Raw genomic sequence first — 20,629 nt, forward strand, 5'->3', positions numbered from 1 at the left:
AATAGTTGCTCAATACCACACAGATGATGGAGTGGAAGTCACGCTACTTTCAGGACAGAGTTTCCAGAAGCTTTTTCCATCTATGTAGCAATTTTATCAGCTTCCAAAGTACGGGTTTGTTTTAGAAGAGCAGTCACGTAACTTCGGTTTAGTGTTCATCACCTCTGATCAACATATGAGAGTCAGAGTCTGTGTTGCAGGACCCCAAGGAAGACTGTTCTCGCTGATGTGTTTTTAATGTGGTAAACAGTAAGTGGGTGAGCTTGGAGATGAAGCTCTGGAGTCCCCAGCACAAGAAGGACGTGGACCTGTTGGAACGGGTCCAGCAGAGGCCCATGAAGATACAAGACAAATGTGATAAAAACATGATCTTTCATCTGAGATTAATGTGTCATTTCCATGTTTTGTTGGGGAGAAAAGTTTGCATTAAAGTGGTAAGTGCAATAAATCACAGAATCGTAGGGGTTGGAAGGGACCTTTGGAGATCATCTAGTCCAAACCCCTGCCAAAGCAGGTTCACCTAGAGGAGGCTGGACAGAACGCAGGCAGGTGGGTTTTGAATGTCTCCAGAGAAGGAGACTCCACAGCCTCTCTGGGCAGCCTGTTCCAGTGCCCTGGTCACCCTCAAAGTACATTTTTCCTCATGTTGAGATGGAACTTCCTGTGTTCCAGCTCATGCCCGATGCCCCTTGTCCTGTCATTGGGCACCACTGAGAAGAGCCTGACTCCATCCTCTTGACACCTGCCCTTTAGATATTTATAGGCATTGATAAGATCCCCTCTCAGTCTTCTCTTCTCCAGGATAATGAACACATTTACCGTATAAGCACTTCTAAATAATAACTTCGAACACTTTTCCTGTGATATACACAATTTCTCTTGCTTTATTTATAACTTGGGATAGGTTTTATAAAAATATCTGTACAAAATTCAGTTTTGTCCTGTTACTGCCTGTAAGAATTACTAGTTATGATCAATTTTTCTTTAGAAAAATCATGTATTTCCATAAGCAAACTATTCCAGTGACACGAAACCCTGTCAGAAGCAGCAAATTTGACAGCGTGGAAGAGCCACACAATATCCCACTGGTTGTTTCCTCATTCTTCCAATCAGAATCTTAATATATGTTGCAACAGCAAATCTTTTGCATTCTATGTGATCAAATGAATTCTAGTTGGTGTGAGGAAATATTAGGGCTATGTACGTCTGGCAAATGGTAAACATACCATTTGGCCTCATTAGCTCCATTGCGTGACATACAATGTGGGCAAGGTCAGCTGTGCCCATTTTGAAGGTACTTTGGAAGTCCTGCTTAATTTCTTTGAAGTACAGAGTTTATGAATTTCAGTGTAGATGAAAAGCTTGAGGAAAAAAAATTATTAAAAAAACACAACCTGAAATGCCAAGAGGGAAAACCAAGTTTTAATTCAAATCACATTGAGAGGCTACAGAAATTGCCTGTAAAAATGGAAATAATGGACCTAATTCATCCCTGCTGGACCACCACTGATGTTAACAGATTCACTGCAGGAATGATTTTGACAAAAAGCAGTTACTGAACTTTCTTTAGTTATAGGCCTCACACATTAATCCCATAATTGTATTGCTGAGTTCTCCTAGTCAGTAATAGTCATTAAAAAAAAAAAAGCGGCTTCAGCTTGTGCAATTACATTCTTCATCATTGCTGTTGAATGCAGAGCCATTTTCTTGGTACTTCATATGAATATTTTTCCTCAAAAGAGTCTTTATAGGGGATATGCCATGTATCACCTGTAGTCTGTACCACACAGTCATAACTGAAAGCAGGCTGTTGGATAAAAAGAGATAAAAACATTTTTTTAGAATTTACACGATATATTACTAAAATACCAGTTATAGGTAGTTATAACTTCCAACACTTACCTTAGAAATCTCCATAGACTCATCCCTTTAACAACTCTCATTGATTTCTTTACACCAAACAAATTCTAAATTTTGAGTGCTGGAGGAAAAACTAAAACGTTTTTAATATTTTGTGGTCTAGGAGTCATCATAAATGCCTAAAATTATGTCTTCAATCACCACCAGATAATAATGACTTGAACATAAAGCACTCAATATCTAGAAATAGCAAAATGATTGTTTTTCTGTTCAGTTAAATGAAATCATATGGGAATTAACTCAGGATGTGGAGTTTATAGGCTTGAACTGGTAGGATTTAATGACATTAATGACCTCTCGTGTTTGTTCTTCCAGTGTACCTCTTTAGAGAATCGAACTGCTCTGCTGAGGAGGACGTAAGAAAAGGGTTAATCACTAACACTTTGAAGAGTGTCTAGTCGAACAAATATAATAAACTATTTTTCTTGTCTGTTATGTTACAGGTATACTAACTCAACATATATAACACAAGTACAAAAGAAACATTACTGGTTGGCAATTACAGTTCTCAGAGCATACAGCCACTCTGTATGTACAGTCTTGGAAGTCTACTTTTCCATGACAGCAGCTTCCAGAATAACCTAGAAGACAGCTACGACTGGGAATGTCAATCATCCACATCACCTGTATGGGAATTAGGATGTGAAAATTACTAGCCCTTTTGTACAAAAGAAAGAAACAAGGTGTAGCTAAAGCTGTGTTACTCAGGTAACCCTACATTCAGTATTTGGTTCCATAAAAAGAAACGTATATATGGCAACACTGAACGAAAGGCTGTCATTCTTTTAAGCCTGTGTCTCTATGGTCTCTTTGTAATGATGAATATTATTTTACAATTTTAAGCAGAGCAGCAAGAAAATGAATCTGCATAGGTGCAGTATTGCTTTAAGTAAGCGATAACAATGCAGCCAGACCAGATAACAAAAACCTGCATGATATGGAATGTCATTTGATGAATTTTTCCCTAGAAAAATCTTAGAACAGCTGCACTCCTATTAATGTACTCTTCGTGGCTCACAAGGATACATGTCTGCTAGACAATAACAGCAGTATTCAGCTATAAGATGATACTATGCTTGGAAGACTTACGGGCTTTCCTTCATGGAACTTTATAGATATGTTAGGCTAGTATTACAGTGAATACTGAAATACCTGTATTTTCCTGCTTCCTTAAAATAAAGATGAAAGAAATTCTATTGTACAGTTAGAAGCATGTTATTTTATAATAGTGCTACAGAGGAGAGTAAGGTATTTCAAAGTTTAAAATAAATTTTAAAATACTGGCACTTATGTTTTACAGCAATGGAAAGATTCATATACACACCCATGCATTTACATTTTAAACATTTAGGCAGCATTTCTTGTCTTTTTGGCAGTTCTTATGTTTGTGCAATGCTTTGTGAATACAGTGAATTTTTAGTAACCATGGGAGTTTTGAGCCCATTGGTACAAATCCATTTCTTAGACTCCAACAACAATCTTATTGCTTTCAGAGTTTGAAATTGTGTATCTTTAATGAATATGCTCTGCGCGCTTTCTGATTGCAGCAGAAAACTTACCGTAAAATTTATATGCTTTCCTCCTGCAGAAGGGGAAAACACTATTTGGTGTCCACGCTGCCACTTACGGAACAGATGACGCGTCAGACTGTCAGAAAGACAAGCCTTGTGATCCCGGAGGAAGTCTCTAGTAACAAACTTGCAGTGCTTGCCTGATCGAAGAGTGGCATATAACAAGAAGGCATCATCTTCAGAGCTTAACAAAACAAATGGAAAAGACAGACGTCATTCACAAGGCAGTAAGCGGTTGCAGGAAATGAATCAAATGCTGATTTGAGATTTATTCATCAGCAGCACTGAAAATTCTCATCGCTACTCTACTTCCCTGGTAAAATAAAAAACTTCTGTTTACCACAGGGCACCAAAAGTTGGGTGCAATAAAAATAACTGTATGCTACACCGAGTATTCTTCCCTCCTATCACAATCTGATAATACAACAATACAATCTTTTGCCACATAACTTAACAGTGCTATGTGGAACAGAACTGCTAAAACTCACAAGGGTACCCCTAAAACTTTGTTGGAATACAATCAGTCATCAACTGATAATAATGTAATATAGGCACACAAATCTGTGAATCTTCGTCTTTATATGGGTAAATATACTTTGAAAGGTACTGTGATTATTTGGAAAATATATTCAACATTAGCTGCTATTAAACTGAGAAAATTTTAGGGAAAAATCTCTAAAACACATTTATAGTGGGCATGAGATACCCTATATCTGGAGGACCTGAGTAGAATTTTGGTTGAAACCACTTTTTGATTGCTGTGGATTACTGTAATACTAAGTGGTGAGACAGGAAATTAGCGAGCATTTCCAACCTGCAGTAAGAGTCCCCTTTGTTGGTGGCCAGATAGCAGGAAAGAAAGCAATGTGATTCAACAGCAAAGAGAACAAGAGCCAGAACTGGTGAGGGGATGAAGGAGAACAGATCTGAAACAAGGCGCCAGACAGAAAAGACTTGGACGAGCTGTTGGGACAAGGAACTTGGTCAGAAGTTCTGTGAACTGGGATCACAGAAGAAACGGCAGAGACAGGTGAAGGATCAACAGTGCCCAACTCAGATGAAGACTAGGTGGAGCTGGAACTGAAGGGAAACTGAGACTCATTATATAAGAAAAGCAGGGCAAGGAGAGGGGACACTGTGGTGGAGGCAAGTACACACTTTAGGGACAATGACAGGCTTGAATGGGCAAGAGCAAGGGGGTCGTGCTTCTTAAATTAGAGAGGCAGAGGGTCTCTTTCCACTCACAGAAATATTCTCCTCTGGGAGCAGCAAGGAAGTTAGCACTCCAGACCCTCCACATTCCTGGGCTACCAAGAAATACTGGCCAGGCACGAACGGCATCTCCCCCCGTGCAGGGCTAACACAGCAGACTGTGACTGTACACTGATGCTATCAGGTGTTCTGTAAGTTCAGGCCACTGTGGTCTTGGCAGTGGTTTTAACAGTTATAAATCCTAACAAACCATACAGATGTCAACATGACTCTAAGTGATGAAATTCTTCATAATGCAACTTTTAATATGCATTGTTTTTTGAAGCAAGTATAGCAAGGGATATGTTTCTCTTTCACACAGACAGAGATGGAGATACTACTAATGGTACTAAGAACTACAGCTGTTTATGCTGATTTAAAATGCACATAAATCAGGTATTGATCTCCATTACATTTAGCCATTTTCTTAAACTTACATATTTTCAGCAAAGAAGAAGTCTGCCTTATTCTGCATCTCCTTCATAACCTCTCTTTTCCAATTTGAAGAGTTAATCAGCATGTGTTTGCGGCCCAGCACAAGCAACCGGGCATTCTCTTTTGCCAGGCAGTTGACAGCATCAAATAGCTGCAGAAAACAAAGCAAAACCAAAGATTTTCTTAGCTGTAAAAACAGACCGACAGGAAACACTTCCATATCTGTGTCTCAGCTAGTGGGACTTCTAGCATACCCTAATTTCCCACAGTTCTTAACTGCAATAAGAATTAGGTAGATCACTAATTTAAATCCCTAATGACAAAGAAAAAAAAACAACAAGCAATTCATTGTAGGAAGCTGCTCTGAAACACACAGAAAATACACTGCCATTATACACCTTTCCCAACTCTTGCAGCTTGAATGACATGAATGAACTCAGGAAGAGTTGTATGAAGATCTCAGAAATTCAGAGTCAGCTGAGGGAACTGAATCACATTGGGATTTAAGTAATACCTACTTTTGGATATGATTCAGCACTAAAATCTTTGTTGGTATCAGAGGAGGACCGAGACCTAAACCATCCTGCTTTTCCAGCCCCACCTACTGCCGAAATTCGAGAACTACATGTGATCTGGGCTGCCCTGGGGGGAAGAAGCAAGCAGCAGTAAAAGGAAACCTGTGACCTCAGGACTGAGGGTTTACGAAAGCCGCATCCAGACCAGCCTCCCACTTATGAACCAACATCCTGAGGTGGCAAATTCACTGCTACGCCAGCTTCTCTTAGAGGGACTTTTCACCAGTCTCTTAGGGCTGTGCCTGTTCCGCAATAAATGCTGCTCAGGACAGGCACTCGTGCTTGCGGCTTTCCCTCCCCACTTCACCCAGACAGAGCTCACGGAGGTCAAAGGTTCTGGCTTTCAGCATCCAGGTTATCACTGTGGACTGCTCACAAAGCAATGGCTTTTCAGTTCTGCCCAGAAAGAGAGAACTGTTTCTTGAGACTGAAGCATCACCTTTGAAGGCCAAGGACAGTTTGCTTGACCTCCAGGGAAAGGTGTTTCCTCATTTTTACCTGCATTTGCTGCCACTATTTGTCAATATACAATCTCCTGATTTTTCCCTAATCCCTCTTCCTGCTTTTCTAGCTACTTCCCTCTTCCCTGTTATCGCTTCTCCTTGCAATACCCCCAATTGCCTTTCTCTGCTCTTTCCCCTCCTTTCCTTCCTATTTGTGATCCTTATTATTATTTGGTATCATTATCTTTTGTTTCAGGGGATAGAAAGAATTGTTCTTCTAACTCTCGGGTACAAGTTTACGATGCATTTAGTTTGATCTACCTGCCAGTAGCAGTGGAAAGGGGTGGTCCCACTCCATCCTCTCTCGAGCTGCGCATTCCCACTACTTCTATTGCATCAGATCTAACAATGTCACAACTACCCACGAGCTCACTGATCCAAAAAACCCCATTTTTTTTGCAGGTTTGAGCTTGCAGCCACACAACTGATAGACCTGAGTCAAAGACTGCTGGCAACACATCGCTGGAGGTGGTGAGGGCAGGAAGTGTGGGACTGCCCCTCTCAGCAAAGGACCTGCCGGTGGATCAAATCAACTATGCCATAAATCTGGATCTGAGGATCTGAGAGAGGAGGCCAGGAGATTTTTTACATTAATTTTAACTGTTGACCTGCTGCTGTTATCAACATTGAGGGACTGAAGGCTCTGTTTTCATGGAGACATAGGGTCTCGGTACTCCCACGCAAAGCACAAGAGCCTAACAGTACCTATCGGAACTGATTTCCTGCTTCCAGGAGATCATACTGGACATTGGCTATTTCTTTACATGCATACAATCTACTTTTCCCTGGTTAAAACAAACAGGACATAATGTGAATGGGAAAAGGCCAAATGCAGTAATTTCCGCCTATAAAATGGCAGGTAAAAATAAAAATGGCATTCTCTCCATTACATGCCCTGAATTTCTGGAGATACGTTTCAGAATTCTTACTGGAACACAGAATTGAAAAACAGAAACAAAAGCCACCATTTTCATGTTACTGGAAGGCTTTCAAAGTAACTATATTAAGTACTAATAAGTATAACTTGTCTATGTCACATAATTTATTTGATTATTAAATTATGAGGTTATTAAAAATTGAAAAACTGAAGTTCAGTTTTTCAATATTGACATTTCTTTTTGGAATGTCTCATCTGGACAGTAAAAACTGGCTCAACAATTTTACTTGCTTACAGTCACTTTTATTTTCCAGTTTTAATGCATTGACCCAGTCCTATAAACAGTTGGATATAAATACCAAAGGAGCATTTAAATTTGTTAAGCTGAGTCATTAAACTTAATAAAAGTTAGGAGTGTACCTACTACATTGATACACGTTTTCATGTAGAGAAGTCAACAGTGAAGAAATGTCAACCACGAGTAACTTAAGCAACCCCTTACAAATTCCAAATGAAAATACTTTCTCGCCTATCATTTTGCTATGTTAAGGGAAGGTTTGTCATTTGGAAAAAAAATGTTGAAAATTTTTTCAAAGAACACTCCAGAAACTGATTCCACAAAGTCTAAAATAAAAAGCTTGACAGCAAGAGCATCCTGATGGGACAACAGAAGAAACAACTCCTAAAAGCAGACTATGAGTCAAAAAGAGTCTCGGGAATATAGCTGCACTAGTGGTACTGCAATCTTCAATAAGAAATTGCCAGTACTTGAACGGCTTGAGTTTACCCCCAGTAAAAAAAAAGGAAACACCTTTTAATTAGCCTTGTGGTTCAACACAAAGGCAAGTGGATTTCCAGATACATATTGGTCAATGTGGGCTATTCCCAAGCTTATAAAAAACTCCGCTGGCTTGGATCCAGCTCCCTTAATTCTTTCTTTCTGAAGGTTATAACTAGTGGCACTTTGTATCTGTTAAGTCATATGGACTTTCTTCTCCTACATATTATTAGCATATGAGGTTCTCTAGTATGAAGTGCTTCTGGGAAAAAAAGTGAGAGGTTAGTATAAATTAGCTATAGTTTTGCAATGGAAAAGCTCAAAACAGGCTTAAACCATAGTAAAATTAACGGGAATCTCCTGCTTGCATAACAGCACACTCTCCCTCCTCTACTTACCACAAAGATTAACATTTACTTACACAACTAAAACAAAAAAGATAGAAATTATTTTTGTTTTGACAAGATAATAATAATTTTGTTCTGCATACTCCCTTGCCTGATGCAACTTTACTAAGGAGCATTTTTGCTCATTTTAGGCTTAGGTGTTTAACAGGGGTGGTCTACAGGGAGTCACAGAACTTATGTGGGGGGTTTCCTAAGTGTGTCTCCTCCCACGCCTGGCTGCTTCTTGAGAAAGGAAGACGTGAGACACACAGTAACACTTGTTTTAGTCATAGAGGAAACTGAACATAATACTGTTAACAAAAAAAACCAGCAGTAGTGATCTCCCACTTAAAAAGACACAAGTATTTTATTAATCTAGTATTTCCAAAAGTTATCTAAAAATTGTTTTTATGTGCCACTACACAATGCAAGTATGCTAATGCAACAAGCTCTATGTAGATGCATCCTTTGAATATTCCCACATAATTCATGAAGCAAATATCAGATGCTAAATTGGATTATCTGTTCAAAAGGCCATCTGTGGAAAACATTAAAAAATACACAACACACACATTCCCTTGCTACTCCTTTTCTTGAGAATGAGTATTACAAAATTAGTGAAAGAATGACCTTTTATTAATATTAGCATCTTTGAAAATTGGACAGCAGAGCATATAAAAACACATTTTCTCTGAAAACAGGAATTACAAGATGCCATTCTGCAGAGAAGGGACAATAAGCATGGTCAGACTGGCTGCTTCAATTCATGTGGCAAGATGCGGCTGAGGCTGAGTGGCAAGGAGTGAATCGCTGCTGTTCTGCACAAATCACTGGCCACGCCAGGCACTAGAATTACTACTGGATTATATAGATAACTCTCATTGCCCTCATTTTCTTTTCCTCTGACAGGGCACATCAGGATCCATGTTTCTTTATGAACTACACAGATATTTTAATCAACTGTCAAGATCACTAGATCCTTCCCAAGAAGCCCATGCTCACAAGCACCTGCTGAATACGTTCTGCTTGCAATCCCCTTCATCATTTATCAGTTACATTTAAATGATTCCTGTGCTGCCCCGGTCCTTGTTTAATTAGATCTTTCTCAAGCTTCTCTTAAACCTTAAAATTTTACTTACAATGCAAAGAATTTTGTGTTCACAGCACTTTAGCAAATGACTCTGATGGAGCCAGGGTGCAACCACAAAGAAGTATGAAACGACACACGGCTGGAAGAGTCAAGACCAGCTGTTCGCAAACGTATCGAGTACCTCCAAATGTGGTTCTTCTAAGCACACTGATAATAATTTTTCTATGTTTTTTTTTAAATTATCAAAAATCATCCATAATTAAATGGATGTATGTATCTAGTGTGCATGTCCTAACTCTGATTTCTGCACCCTAATCTGTGAATCAGTGAAAAACTAGCACACTTGTACAATACTTTGGCTGAGTGTATACATTTATCTTTCCTTGGGACAGTCCCAGAGATATGAGCTATTTCCCCACACGTAAATGAGTTCTTTTTTGTTTCCGCAGCTATGCCATTTTATGGAATTTCCCTTCCACCACCAAGCTCCTGCCCTCATATCACAATGCACTTTTTTTTTTCTTTTTTTTTTTTTTTCTGTGTTGCTGATATAATCTATTTGTTGGGCCATGTTGTCAAGCAGATCAGACACCAGGGCAGGAACATGTGGATCAGAGGAGCCAGAGTGAAAAGAGGTGGGGAGGCAGAGCAGTAGGACAGAGAATGCATACTGCAAAGGATCATGCTGATGCTGAACTCCTTATATCATGTAACAAAAGCTTGAGCTTTACCAACATGAAATAAAGCAACCAAAAATGCTGTAACTGGTATCTTCAAGTTTAAAAAAGCAGTGAATTATACCTTAAAAGAACCACTTTTCCACTAAGAATAAATATTAACAGTTTGCCATCAGAAGATAATTTTCCTATACAAATTCCTGGAAATAATTTTGCAGTGACCTACATTGACAATTCTGCACAATTTAATGTGGATCAAACATTGGAGTTAAGCTGGGAGAGCAGGGAATCCTTGTCACATTGCAAGATTAATCCTCATTCTTCAAATTTCACAACAGCCTTATGAAGTAAATGCATAATTACATCTCCATTTTACACAAGTGCATAATGGAGCACAAGGAAGAGAGATTAATTACTCTACCTCATACAAGGAACTATGAGCAGAGCAGGATACAGATTTCCTAAGGCTTCAGGGCCAGTCACCCGTTCTGATCACTAGATCACGCTGTGCCACGTGTCCCAGTTTCAAAGGTTAGCTTGCTGCGGGACAGCCTTTCTCCTTGGACGCTACCGGTGATTTCCCACTTATCAGATGGGAAACCCCTAAATGCTGCTGCTGGGAGGCACACTGTCCAGTGATTCAGCAAAAAGTGGCTCACCTGTGTACAGGTATTGCATGAAGAAGTCATCACCCCAAAAGTTTAAATTGCTGTTAATAAGTCATGTTTGCCATTTTATAAACATTCGGTTTCACTAATTGCCATTTAAAAGCAAAACACACCTACAATCAGATATCTGCTAATAACAGCAACAAACTTCTCTGTTATTTTTATTTTTACCTGTTGTTGGTGCGACTTCCCACCCAATACTGTAGCTGCGAAAACTGCGGAGGAAACCCCAACGCTGACCACAGGCACAGAGCTGCCATAATGCACTGTCAGGTGGGGCTGCACAGGAGCATTCTCTCCAGAGGTTAGTCAGTTCCCACCATCAGCACATTTATCTGACTTACAGTTTCATCATTTTTAGCGCCTGTTTTACATATTGTAGACAAAGAAGCTAAAAAAAAAATCTGTACTTTAGTACCACATACAGGAGAGAGAGAGAGACACGATGGGAAGTGGGAGTTTTTTCCCACGGCACGGCCAGTTCCCCAGGGAAGGCAAGGGTGCTGCTTGCGAGAAAGGCTGGACTTTCTCACTGAGCCTGGCAATTTCATTAAAGCAGATTCAATACCATTATCACAGCACCAAACACAATGGAAGCTGCTTCCTGTATTCTCTACATTATTACTGATGACACAGTGTAAATCAGTCGCAAAGTCCTCTTTACTCGAATGCAGGGGCAGCACACACATTTCTTGATCCCTTACAGATTATCAGCCCCTGACTACCAAGGGGGTAGTTACTTAGAAGGGAAAGCAGTAATGGATGAGTAAGTACCAGTCACTAAGCTTAATCAGCCTGGTTTACTTTATGCTGTTGAGACAGCCAACAGCTAACCCCTGGGAATTATCCCTTACGACGCTGGGGATCTCTGCAATACTGCAGCAACGATATTGTTTGGAATATTTGTATCCTGTGTTGCAGTAGGACTATTCAGACTGATGCAACACACGCATCATCATGCAAAACTCTACCAGTGGCAGCACTTCGCACATCAATGACAGCAATCACACAATGTTTAACATGTTTTAACCTGCCTACATTGACTTCGCACCGAGAATTGACTTTTCCTCTTTTGATGCATTCACTAGAGATATGTCTTAACTCCCTATCACAATTCATTAAAATCTGCAGTTCATTTTTAGATGCCAGCTTTTTCTCTTGACTTCAGAGTCAGCTCTTGACTTCAGAGTCAACTCTATTAATCAAAGGCAGATTCTTGATTGAGCAGGAAAACTAAACTATGGAAGCAAAGATACCCAAGTTGATTAAATATATATTGAGGATGGTACGGTACCCTCAGTTTGCTCAGATGAGGTGATGACTAAATATAGCTCTGCTGCTTGCAGAGTAAGTTTGTATTCAGAGGCATCTTGGGGATGCTTTTGCAGCCAGGTCCAAACTGACTGTGTACTAAGACACTCAGTGCCCGTGCACAGTCCAGCGTTCCCACTGACTGGAGGACTTGGCTCAAGTGCAGCACTGGATGAATGTAGACACATTACTTCCAGGTCAAAACTGACTACAAAGATACCCCATGGGCTGTATCCAAGCAAACAAGCCCTCTTGAATTTCGGGTTGTGGGGAGAGTAAAGCAGAGTAACTGTAAACAGACTCGGCTCAGGCACCAAAGCAACAGCATAATTTGTATTTTCCTGTACTCATGGTACCCTGGCTATTATGCCAGTAACAGAGATATCTTTAATTACAACTCTACTTCATTTCAACTGAAGGTGGAACCTGCTCAAAATAATCTCTGGAACATTTCTGAATGTGGAAGTAATACACGTGTAATTAGGCTCTGACATTATATCCTGCTATATTATAAACAATAGGTAAAATTTCCAATTTCAAACAAGCTTGAAGAGCCACCCATATTTTTTATTCTACTAACCAGCTCAGAGAACAGCACAATACAAACCAAACCTGTGTAAATTAACTTTAGGTTTGGAAAGACTGGTACGAATGCATGCTGTGATTTTCCATGAGCCAGCAATGTGCCCTTGTGGCCACGAAGGCCAGTGGTCTCCTGGGCTGCATTAACAAGAGCGTGGCCAGCAGGTTGAGGGAGGTCATCCTCCCTCTCTACTCTGCCCTGGTGAGGCCACATCTGGAGTACTGTGTCCAGTTCTGGGCTCCCCAGTACAAGAAAGACAAGGAACTACTGGAGAGAGTCCAGCAGGGAATGCTACAAAGATGATCAAGGGACTGAAGCATCTCTCTTATGAGGAAAGGCTGAGAGACCTGGGGCTGTTTAGCCTGGAGAAGACTGAGAGGGGATCTCATCTATGCTTATAATTATCTAAAGGGTGGGTGTCAAGAGGATGGGGCCAGACTCTTTCCAGTGGTGCCCAGCGACAGGACAAGGGGCAACAGGCACAAACTGGAACACAGGAAATTCCGTCTTGAATGGAAAAACTCCTTTATTTTGAGGGTGACAGGGTACTGGAACAGGCTGCCCAGAGAGGTTGTGGAGTCTCTGTCTATGGGACATTCAAAACCCGCCTGGATGCGTTCCTGTCCAACCTGCTCTAGGTGACCCTGCTCTGGCAGGGGGATTGGACTAGATGATCTCCAAAGGTCCCTTCCAACCCCTACGATTCTGTGATTCTGTGAATTTCTCCTATGCAATATGAAGACAGGGATAGGTCTCTATCCTTTCCATCAGAGAGGCATGTAAGAAAAAAAAAAGGTTTTGAAATAGATATCTTCTAATATATAATCTAATTAGAGTCATATCCTGCCCTGTCTTATTCCCAAAAGGCATGACAAGTAGTGATTTGATGGATAGTGAAGCAGTATTTCCTAGCAGAATTAACAGAATCAAGGCAGGATGCGTGCAAGGACTGAACAAATAGACACACAACTTACTACACAGAATTTAAATCATGTGTATGACATGAAGTTTGGGGAGGCAGGCGCAGGATCATCAGGTGGAATAGACACTAGGTTTTTAGAGTCTGTTTTTTCAGAATGGATTGTTACTTTTAAAAGATCTCAGCCACTTTGTCAGACCTTACACCTGACAAACCTTTTAGTGTGACCATTCTTGCTCACACTTTTTGAATGTCTCTCCTTTTGAATGGTAGTATTTTCATCATCATGATCTTTAGATGAATAAAGGTCAACCATGAATAAAAGAAAGAAAAATGGGTAGTGACTACAGTTAGCATAGCACGTTATTAAATGAACAATGCCAAGAACTCCGGAAATGATGGCTAAAGAAGAGATGGATGGTTGGGGAATTGCTGATTTTTATAGTATAAATTGCAAAAGAGAAATACAGGCATTTTTTTCTGACTCTTACAACAACTAAAGAAATATGTGGGCAAACAAACATTCTTCAGTTGCATAACAGCACTTTTGGAAGTTGAATTTTGTAAGTCACTGCAGTGCCAGTCAAGTTTCTCAATCCAAAAGTTTTGTTAAACAGCTACAATACCAATTGCTTTCCCAATCGCTTACAAAAAATGTAATGTTGGTTTAAACATGCAAGCAGACCCTTTGATGTTGGCTCAGCAATTATGAAGTAGGCATAAAGATGGAAGAGAATGGGTGAATCTGAAATCCAAAGTAGCATTTTGATAAAGCAGCAACTGGGAAATGTTCGATCCACAATTAAATATAGCCTAGTCCCAGCGGCTCTAAGTTTTGTATTTTAATTATGGACTGGCAGTAAAATGTTTCCTTTCATGAATTTGGATTTTCTGCATGTCCTCCTCTCTTGAGTCACATAGAAGGACAAAGATATTTCTCTGTTTCTGATCTTCTCTGAGATATTTTTTCTAAGTAGCTTATACTATTGTATGCCTTTATCTCTCCTCTTACTCATCTTCTTTCTTGCAACAAAGAATGAATACCAAGATCTTGCAATACGTATGAGGCATCTTACATGGAGGTTTTTTATCCAGACCTCTCCTGAGCACTTACTGTTTTGTACCAAAAACTGGAGATTTGCAAAGTATTAAAAAGAATTACCAGTATCAACCCTCCACACCAAGGAGATGAGCTAGGTGATTCTGTCTATCTGTGATTATCCTAGAGTAGGAAAATAAATATATAAAAGCTGAAAGGACATGAAGTGTTACCTGTGCATTTCCACATATCAATACTATCCTTTGTTCTCATCCTTGAATTCTTTCTGCCTGCACTGCTGTTTCTTCAACAGCATTTTCTTACTGATCACTACACATTGCTTCATTGCACCAAGTACTATTTATATCATCTTTATTTTTGTAAGGAAGCAAGTTACATAAAAATTAAAAGGTATGAGGTTTTACTTATTTTTTTATAGGCTCCAGAAGTGAAACTTTACCTATCAGAGCCACTGACTGTAAATAGAATAATAGTCCCAGCTGAAGTCACAGCTTCAGGGGTCTGACATCTTTCACTGTAAATCCAACCATTGCCATTGTGTTGGTTCTCTCACATTTCTACTACTGTTACAGCAGCTATATACAACAACTTAAGGCCATAAGAGAGTTTCTCTTATCATGTCTCATTTTAGAAAAAATGTAAAAAGCTAGCTATTAGAAAGGAACAGTTGAGAACTAAATGCAGCTGTGCCAGTCTTAGATTTTCACAGTGTGGGTCAGAAGTTATACTGAAGTACTGAAAATGCACAATGTGAGCAGGATCTCTGTCTGGTGGTGGTGGCGGTGGTGATGGGGTGTTATGAAAATGAAAGCACAAGCTTGACTGATCCTTTCCATAGATAGGAAATAACTTGGTGCAGGACTGAAATCAGCTTTGTAAAACTGAAACCGTCAGTTTAAAAGATACCCGTATTTTAGCCCTCACCGCTGTCCTGTGCAGATGTCGGCACAGCGTCACTGACCTAGTCTGATGTTAAGTGTTTTCCCCCTCTCCCATCTGTGGTTCAAAAAGTCCCAGTCGGTACTTTTATTCTTTGAGGAAAGCTGCCGCAGCAGCTGGGGAGATCACCCTTACAGAAGGCTGTTCAAGGTACATTAAACCTATGCTTCTGCAGCAACATCCCATGTTTTAATAACCTTGGTAGTTCCACAAAAACTTTAAAATAAAGACTGTTTCTACACTCACGGGTCAACAGGCCTATCGTCCAGGTAGAATGACACGATAACCAAGGAAGCACATCAGTAAATTGATTGCTTGCAGTCAAAAAAAAGAACTGGACTACAACATGCAGCAAATCTTTGTAACACAATTTTCACACTGCTTTTCTTCTGTTTCTCATTAGTACTATTTTCCAGTTGCCTGATACGGATTACTATTCAGAGATAAAGAGGTTATCTTCAAAAACAATTGTTCCAATAAGAACAATTTTACAGTTCTTAACACAAATAAATACATTAACAAACACTGCTCAAGTGAGTGGTGATTTCTCTTTAAAGGTCAGAAAGATGAAAAATTTGTTTGATATGAAAGAGAACATATATAATGCTCTTCTTCAACAGGACACAAATCAGCATAAGCAAACTAAAGCACCAAGGTCTGAGGTGGAGGAGCAGCTGTGTGCTCAGTCAGGCCCACGTACCCCGGGTAGACCATGCACCAAGGCTTTCAGCAAGGCGGGACCAAGGAAGGAATCTGCTTAATACTAGTAAGAGCATAACTGGCATTTAACAGGCTGGAGAAACCTTGGGGACTTTCATACAGACCAGTACACCTTGCACTGCCAGTCCTATGAGGCAGAGGTTCAACTGTCTCATTCGGATCAAGGCTGCACACCCTGGTAAGTAACATATCGTTCCTGTAAAACCAGCAAACATCTGATGCAGAGTATATCACAAGTGAATGTAAACTATGGGTCAGCATTATTTTTCGTAATACAGTCATTAACTTTGATTGCACATCACTGCAGACTCATGACATTTTACTACTAGTAACACTGCAGGTGATACCTATGCCTGGAGATCCTAGGCAGTGAAGGTCTAAAAGCCCCCCACAATAGCTACAATCCACAAGATCTAATTTACTTCAATGCTTTTAGTATAAGTTTATTGATAACAGCCTGCAGTACTCAATAGCTGGACACTTGGCAGACAACTGTCTAAAGTATTTTTCTTGAACTCAGGAGATAAGATACAGCAATTTGACAAACAGATAATATTGTCAGCTCCTACAAATTAATTATGGATGATATTTGGCATTTGTCTGAAAGCTCCACCTCCTGGAACAACTGGTTATATGAAAATCTTTGTCTAGTTAGTCATTTTTTGCCCCTGTTGTCAAGAGAAAGAAGCTTGAGAACATGAAAATATGACCACCAGAATGGCTCGGACAACAGAAGCCAAATAAGAACCACCCACTCCCTATTTCATACAAGGATCTATCTTTTTTAAGCAAATTTTGGTTTGGGGACTCAGCATTGTGGTTTCCAGGTATCTGTATAAGATTATACCAGCCATCACATTTGAGGAATTCCTTTGTCCATCTCCATGGAAGAATGCAGATGCCCACCTAATAACTCCTAGAGCACCCAGGACCCAACAGCCGTGCTCAAGTGCAAAAGAGAGCTATAGTTTCAGAAGTATTTTGTTTACCAAATTTATCAGATAGCTAAGGGTTAAAACTCTGTGTCATATTACTGGTTATGTTATCTAGGCTGGCAGAGTGAACGGGCTTGTGGAAATGAGAGTGAGTGGGATGAGACAAAAGAAATCCCTAACCTATAGCATTCACATTTCTGAAAGCCCATTTGGGGATGCCCATTCAATGGAAAGTTAGAGCTTTTCACTCTGCAAGGTATGAAAGTATGAAGACATATACCTATCAATGAGAAGTGAAAATGTCAAAAGCCTCCAATTCTTTTATTTAAGCCACTTCCTTTAACTATGGAGACTTAGGGCCATCGTACATAAATGAATTTAAACAGTACAGTGCAATGGGGATATCATGTAAATGACTTCAGATGCAGAAAGCAGTGTAGCAACATTAACGTTAGACAAGCCCAAGATAACTACTCCAAATAAGGAGCTGGGTAAATCAATATCATTAAGACTGACTAGTTCTGCTCTATGACTACCTGCTTGCAACCCTCTTACTACTACTTCATTTTATTTACTCAAATGTGTGGCAGCTCACGGCTGTGGTGGAAGAAAATTCCTATCAGTCAATCAGTTAGTAGTACAGGTAGTATCCAAGGAATACCTATCTTCCACTGTGCATTCCTCAAACGTGCACTGAACGTAGAAGCTCAAATTCCAATGAACCACAGCTCTAACAAGCACCTGCATCATACTTCTACTTTCTTTTTTTTTTCCAGTATATAGTGTAAGCACTACCTAGTTTACCCAAATATCACACAAATAGGAAATAAACAAAGAGAGAAGGCATCAGCAAGGTTGATCTTCCCACACTGGTATACCATGTAAGTCAGGAACAACTCCACAGAACCACTGGAACTGAACTGGCTTTTAACTTCTGTTAGAGAGCTTATGGCACACAATGCACACAGCTTGATCATGGAACCACGTCGACACGACTCCTTAAAAGCTCAAGACTCAAAAAGATTCAAAATATTAGAGGCAGAAGAAATACTACTACCAACTCACTGTCTCCTTTCATAGAAGTGAGCAGATAAAAGGACGAATGCTGGACAATGATGAGGACAGACATAAGCATAATATTTCAAGATTTACGTAAAAGGTAAGTTGGTATCGTCAATATGACAGAAGCACAGGTCCAGTTTTAACAGTCACTACAGGAAACATTATGCAAGGACAGGACAATGCAGCAGCTGGAACGGTAGAAATGATTGGAAAAAATTAGAAGCATCAGTACTTCATAAAATTTGTTGGAAAAGAGAGTATATTATGTTTACATAATTTTGACAACCTGTTTAGCTTCTGACTCACCTGACTCATTATAACATCAATGCATGTTTCCACATAGAACTATGAAAATCATAGAATCATAGGGTTGGAAGGGACCCCTGGAGATATCCAGACCAACCCCCCTGCCACAGCAGGGTCACCTACAGCAGGTGGCACAGGAACGCGTCCAGGCGGGTTTTAAATGTCTCCAGAGACAGAGACTCCACCACCTCTCTGGGCAGCCTGTGCCAGTGCTCTGCCACCCTCAAAGTAAAGAAGTTCCTCCTCATGTTTAGGTGGAACTTCCTATGCTTAAGTTTGTGCCCGTTACCTCTTGTCCTGTCCCCGGGCACCACTGAAAAGAGCCTGGCCCCATCCTCCTGACACCCACCCTTTAAGTATTTATAAGTGTTGATAAGGTCCCCCCTCAGTCGTCTTTTTTCCAGGCTGAAGAGACCCAAATCCTTCAGCTTTTCTTCATAAGAGAGGGGTTCGAGTCCCCTCATCATCTTGGTAGCTCTCTGCTGCACCCTCTCCAGCAGTTCCCTGTCCTTCTTGAGCCGGGGAGCCCAGAACTGGACACAGTACTCCAGGTGCGGCCTCACCAAGGCAGAGTAGAGGGGGAGGATGACCTCCCTCGACCTGCTGGCCACACTCTTCTTGATGCAGCCCAGGATGCCATTGGCCTTTTTGGCCACAAGGGCACATTGCTGGCTTATGGTCATCCTGTTGTCCACCAGGACTCCCGGGTCTTGAAAAGAACTATTCGGATCATTAAAGAACTGACTGGTGAATAATCAGGAAGAAACAGCATCACAAGCTAGTATTTCTGGATGGAAAGGAAAAAACAGTAGATACTTGTAAAGATTAGTATGAAATATGTAAATTATTTGAAATAGAGAATTTCTTAAGAAGAGGAAGGTTTCCTAAGAATGAGACCAGGCAGTAAGTACAATGCCAGAGATTAAGCAAAGTGGTTTAAAATGTAATTTTTTTGGGATCATATTTAGGAAATAATATTATATAACACAGAATATGAATTTTTATTTGATGGAGATCCACATAAAAAGGAGAACTCTAACACAAATGATGCCTTATAAGGTTATATCTTCATATAATGTTTTTCAATGACTAATTTTTAAGACCTTGAGGTAGGCATCTTTCTTGGAGAATGGGGAGTAAAGATTTCTATTGTGTAACAGTTAGCACTGTAGCTACTAATAAGTAAATACATATATACAGTTTTAAATTTTCAGTTCATTCTCTATCATTCAGAAAAATACAAGCCAGAAGATCTACAAAGTTGTAAAATCATGTAAGCAACAGGGGATATCGGGTTAAGAAAGAAGCAACTAAGGAAAAGTGTTGAAAGAGTTTCCGCAAGTACCAAGGAAAGTTCTTCTGCTTTTCGCAGAAGATTGACCGCAGCAGTAAGTCATCGACCTGCTACACTGCTACACTAGCATGACATGCATACGAGGTGACCAAGCAGATACAAGGCTTCTTTTCAGGAGATCCTGCAACTCAGGACTTCCTCTGCAGTTTATTTCAGCTCAGGTCACATTGATGAGACTTTTCTTTTAGAAGCAGTCCCCCAAATCCCTGTATTTCCCAGAGTTCATTCTATATGACAGAGCAAGAACGCATGTAGATTAGCATTGCCTGTGCTAGAAATCAGCCTGCGGGTGGGGTTTTTTCCCTGAAAATCAGCAAAGGTAGCCATAGCTTTCTTATTATGTTTTTGGTACTGGTATTCTTACTACATCACTCTTTTTCCTCACATGATACCAAGCAACAAAATCATTTACAAGTCCCAGCATGTATGATAATAGCTTAGTTACATTTTGTATGGATAGATCAGGTCTGACTATAACCATTAATAGACACGCTTACAGGGCTTCTAGGCATTTCACATTTTCTACTATTCTAGACCATGTTTCGATTGCATTGGTGGTGGGGAGTTAGATGAATGGTGCCAAATCACTGTTCCCTGCTCCTGCTATGTCTCTTGCTATGTTGCAATTTAACCACAGCAGAGACACACCACACATCATCCATGGGAGACTGCGATGGATTGCTGCAGTGGCACACACAAACTCCCAAAC

The 20,629-nt window shown here is 40.2% G+C and overlaps 1 protein-coding gene across 4 annotated transcripts in view; it reads right to left on the reverse strand.

The window, feature by feature from the left end:
- Positions 1-1,400: 1,400 nt before the first annotated feature.
- PRORP (protein only RNase P catalytic subunit) overlaps positions 1,401-20,629 on the reverse strand; it is a 53,784-nt gene continuing 34,555 nt past the window's right edge. For all 4 annotated transcript variants that reach the window (XM_063332769.1, XM_063332766.1, XM_063332767.1 and 1 more), the window contains 3 exons: positions 5,180-5,328; positions 3,480-3,675; positions 1,401-1,807 (listed from right to left, as the gene is read on the reverse strand). In XM_063332769.1, the coding sequence (XP_063188839.1) occupies positions 1,679-1,807; positions 3,480-3,675; positions 5,180-5,328 (474 nt within the window). In that variant the 3' untranslated portion in view covers positions 1,401-1,678. The remainder of the gene's footprint in view (positions 1,808-3,479; positions 3,676-5,179; positions 5,329-20,629) is intronic.

The sequence above is a fragment of the Chroicocephalus ridibundus genome, chromosome 4 (assembly GCF_963924245.1).
Source record: "Chroicocephalus ridibundus chromosome 4, bChrRid1.1, whole genome shotgun sequence".
Classification (NCBI taxonomy): Eukaryota; Metazoa; Chordata; class Aves; order Charadriiformes; family Laridae; genus Chroicocephalus; species Chroicocephalus ridibundus.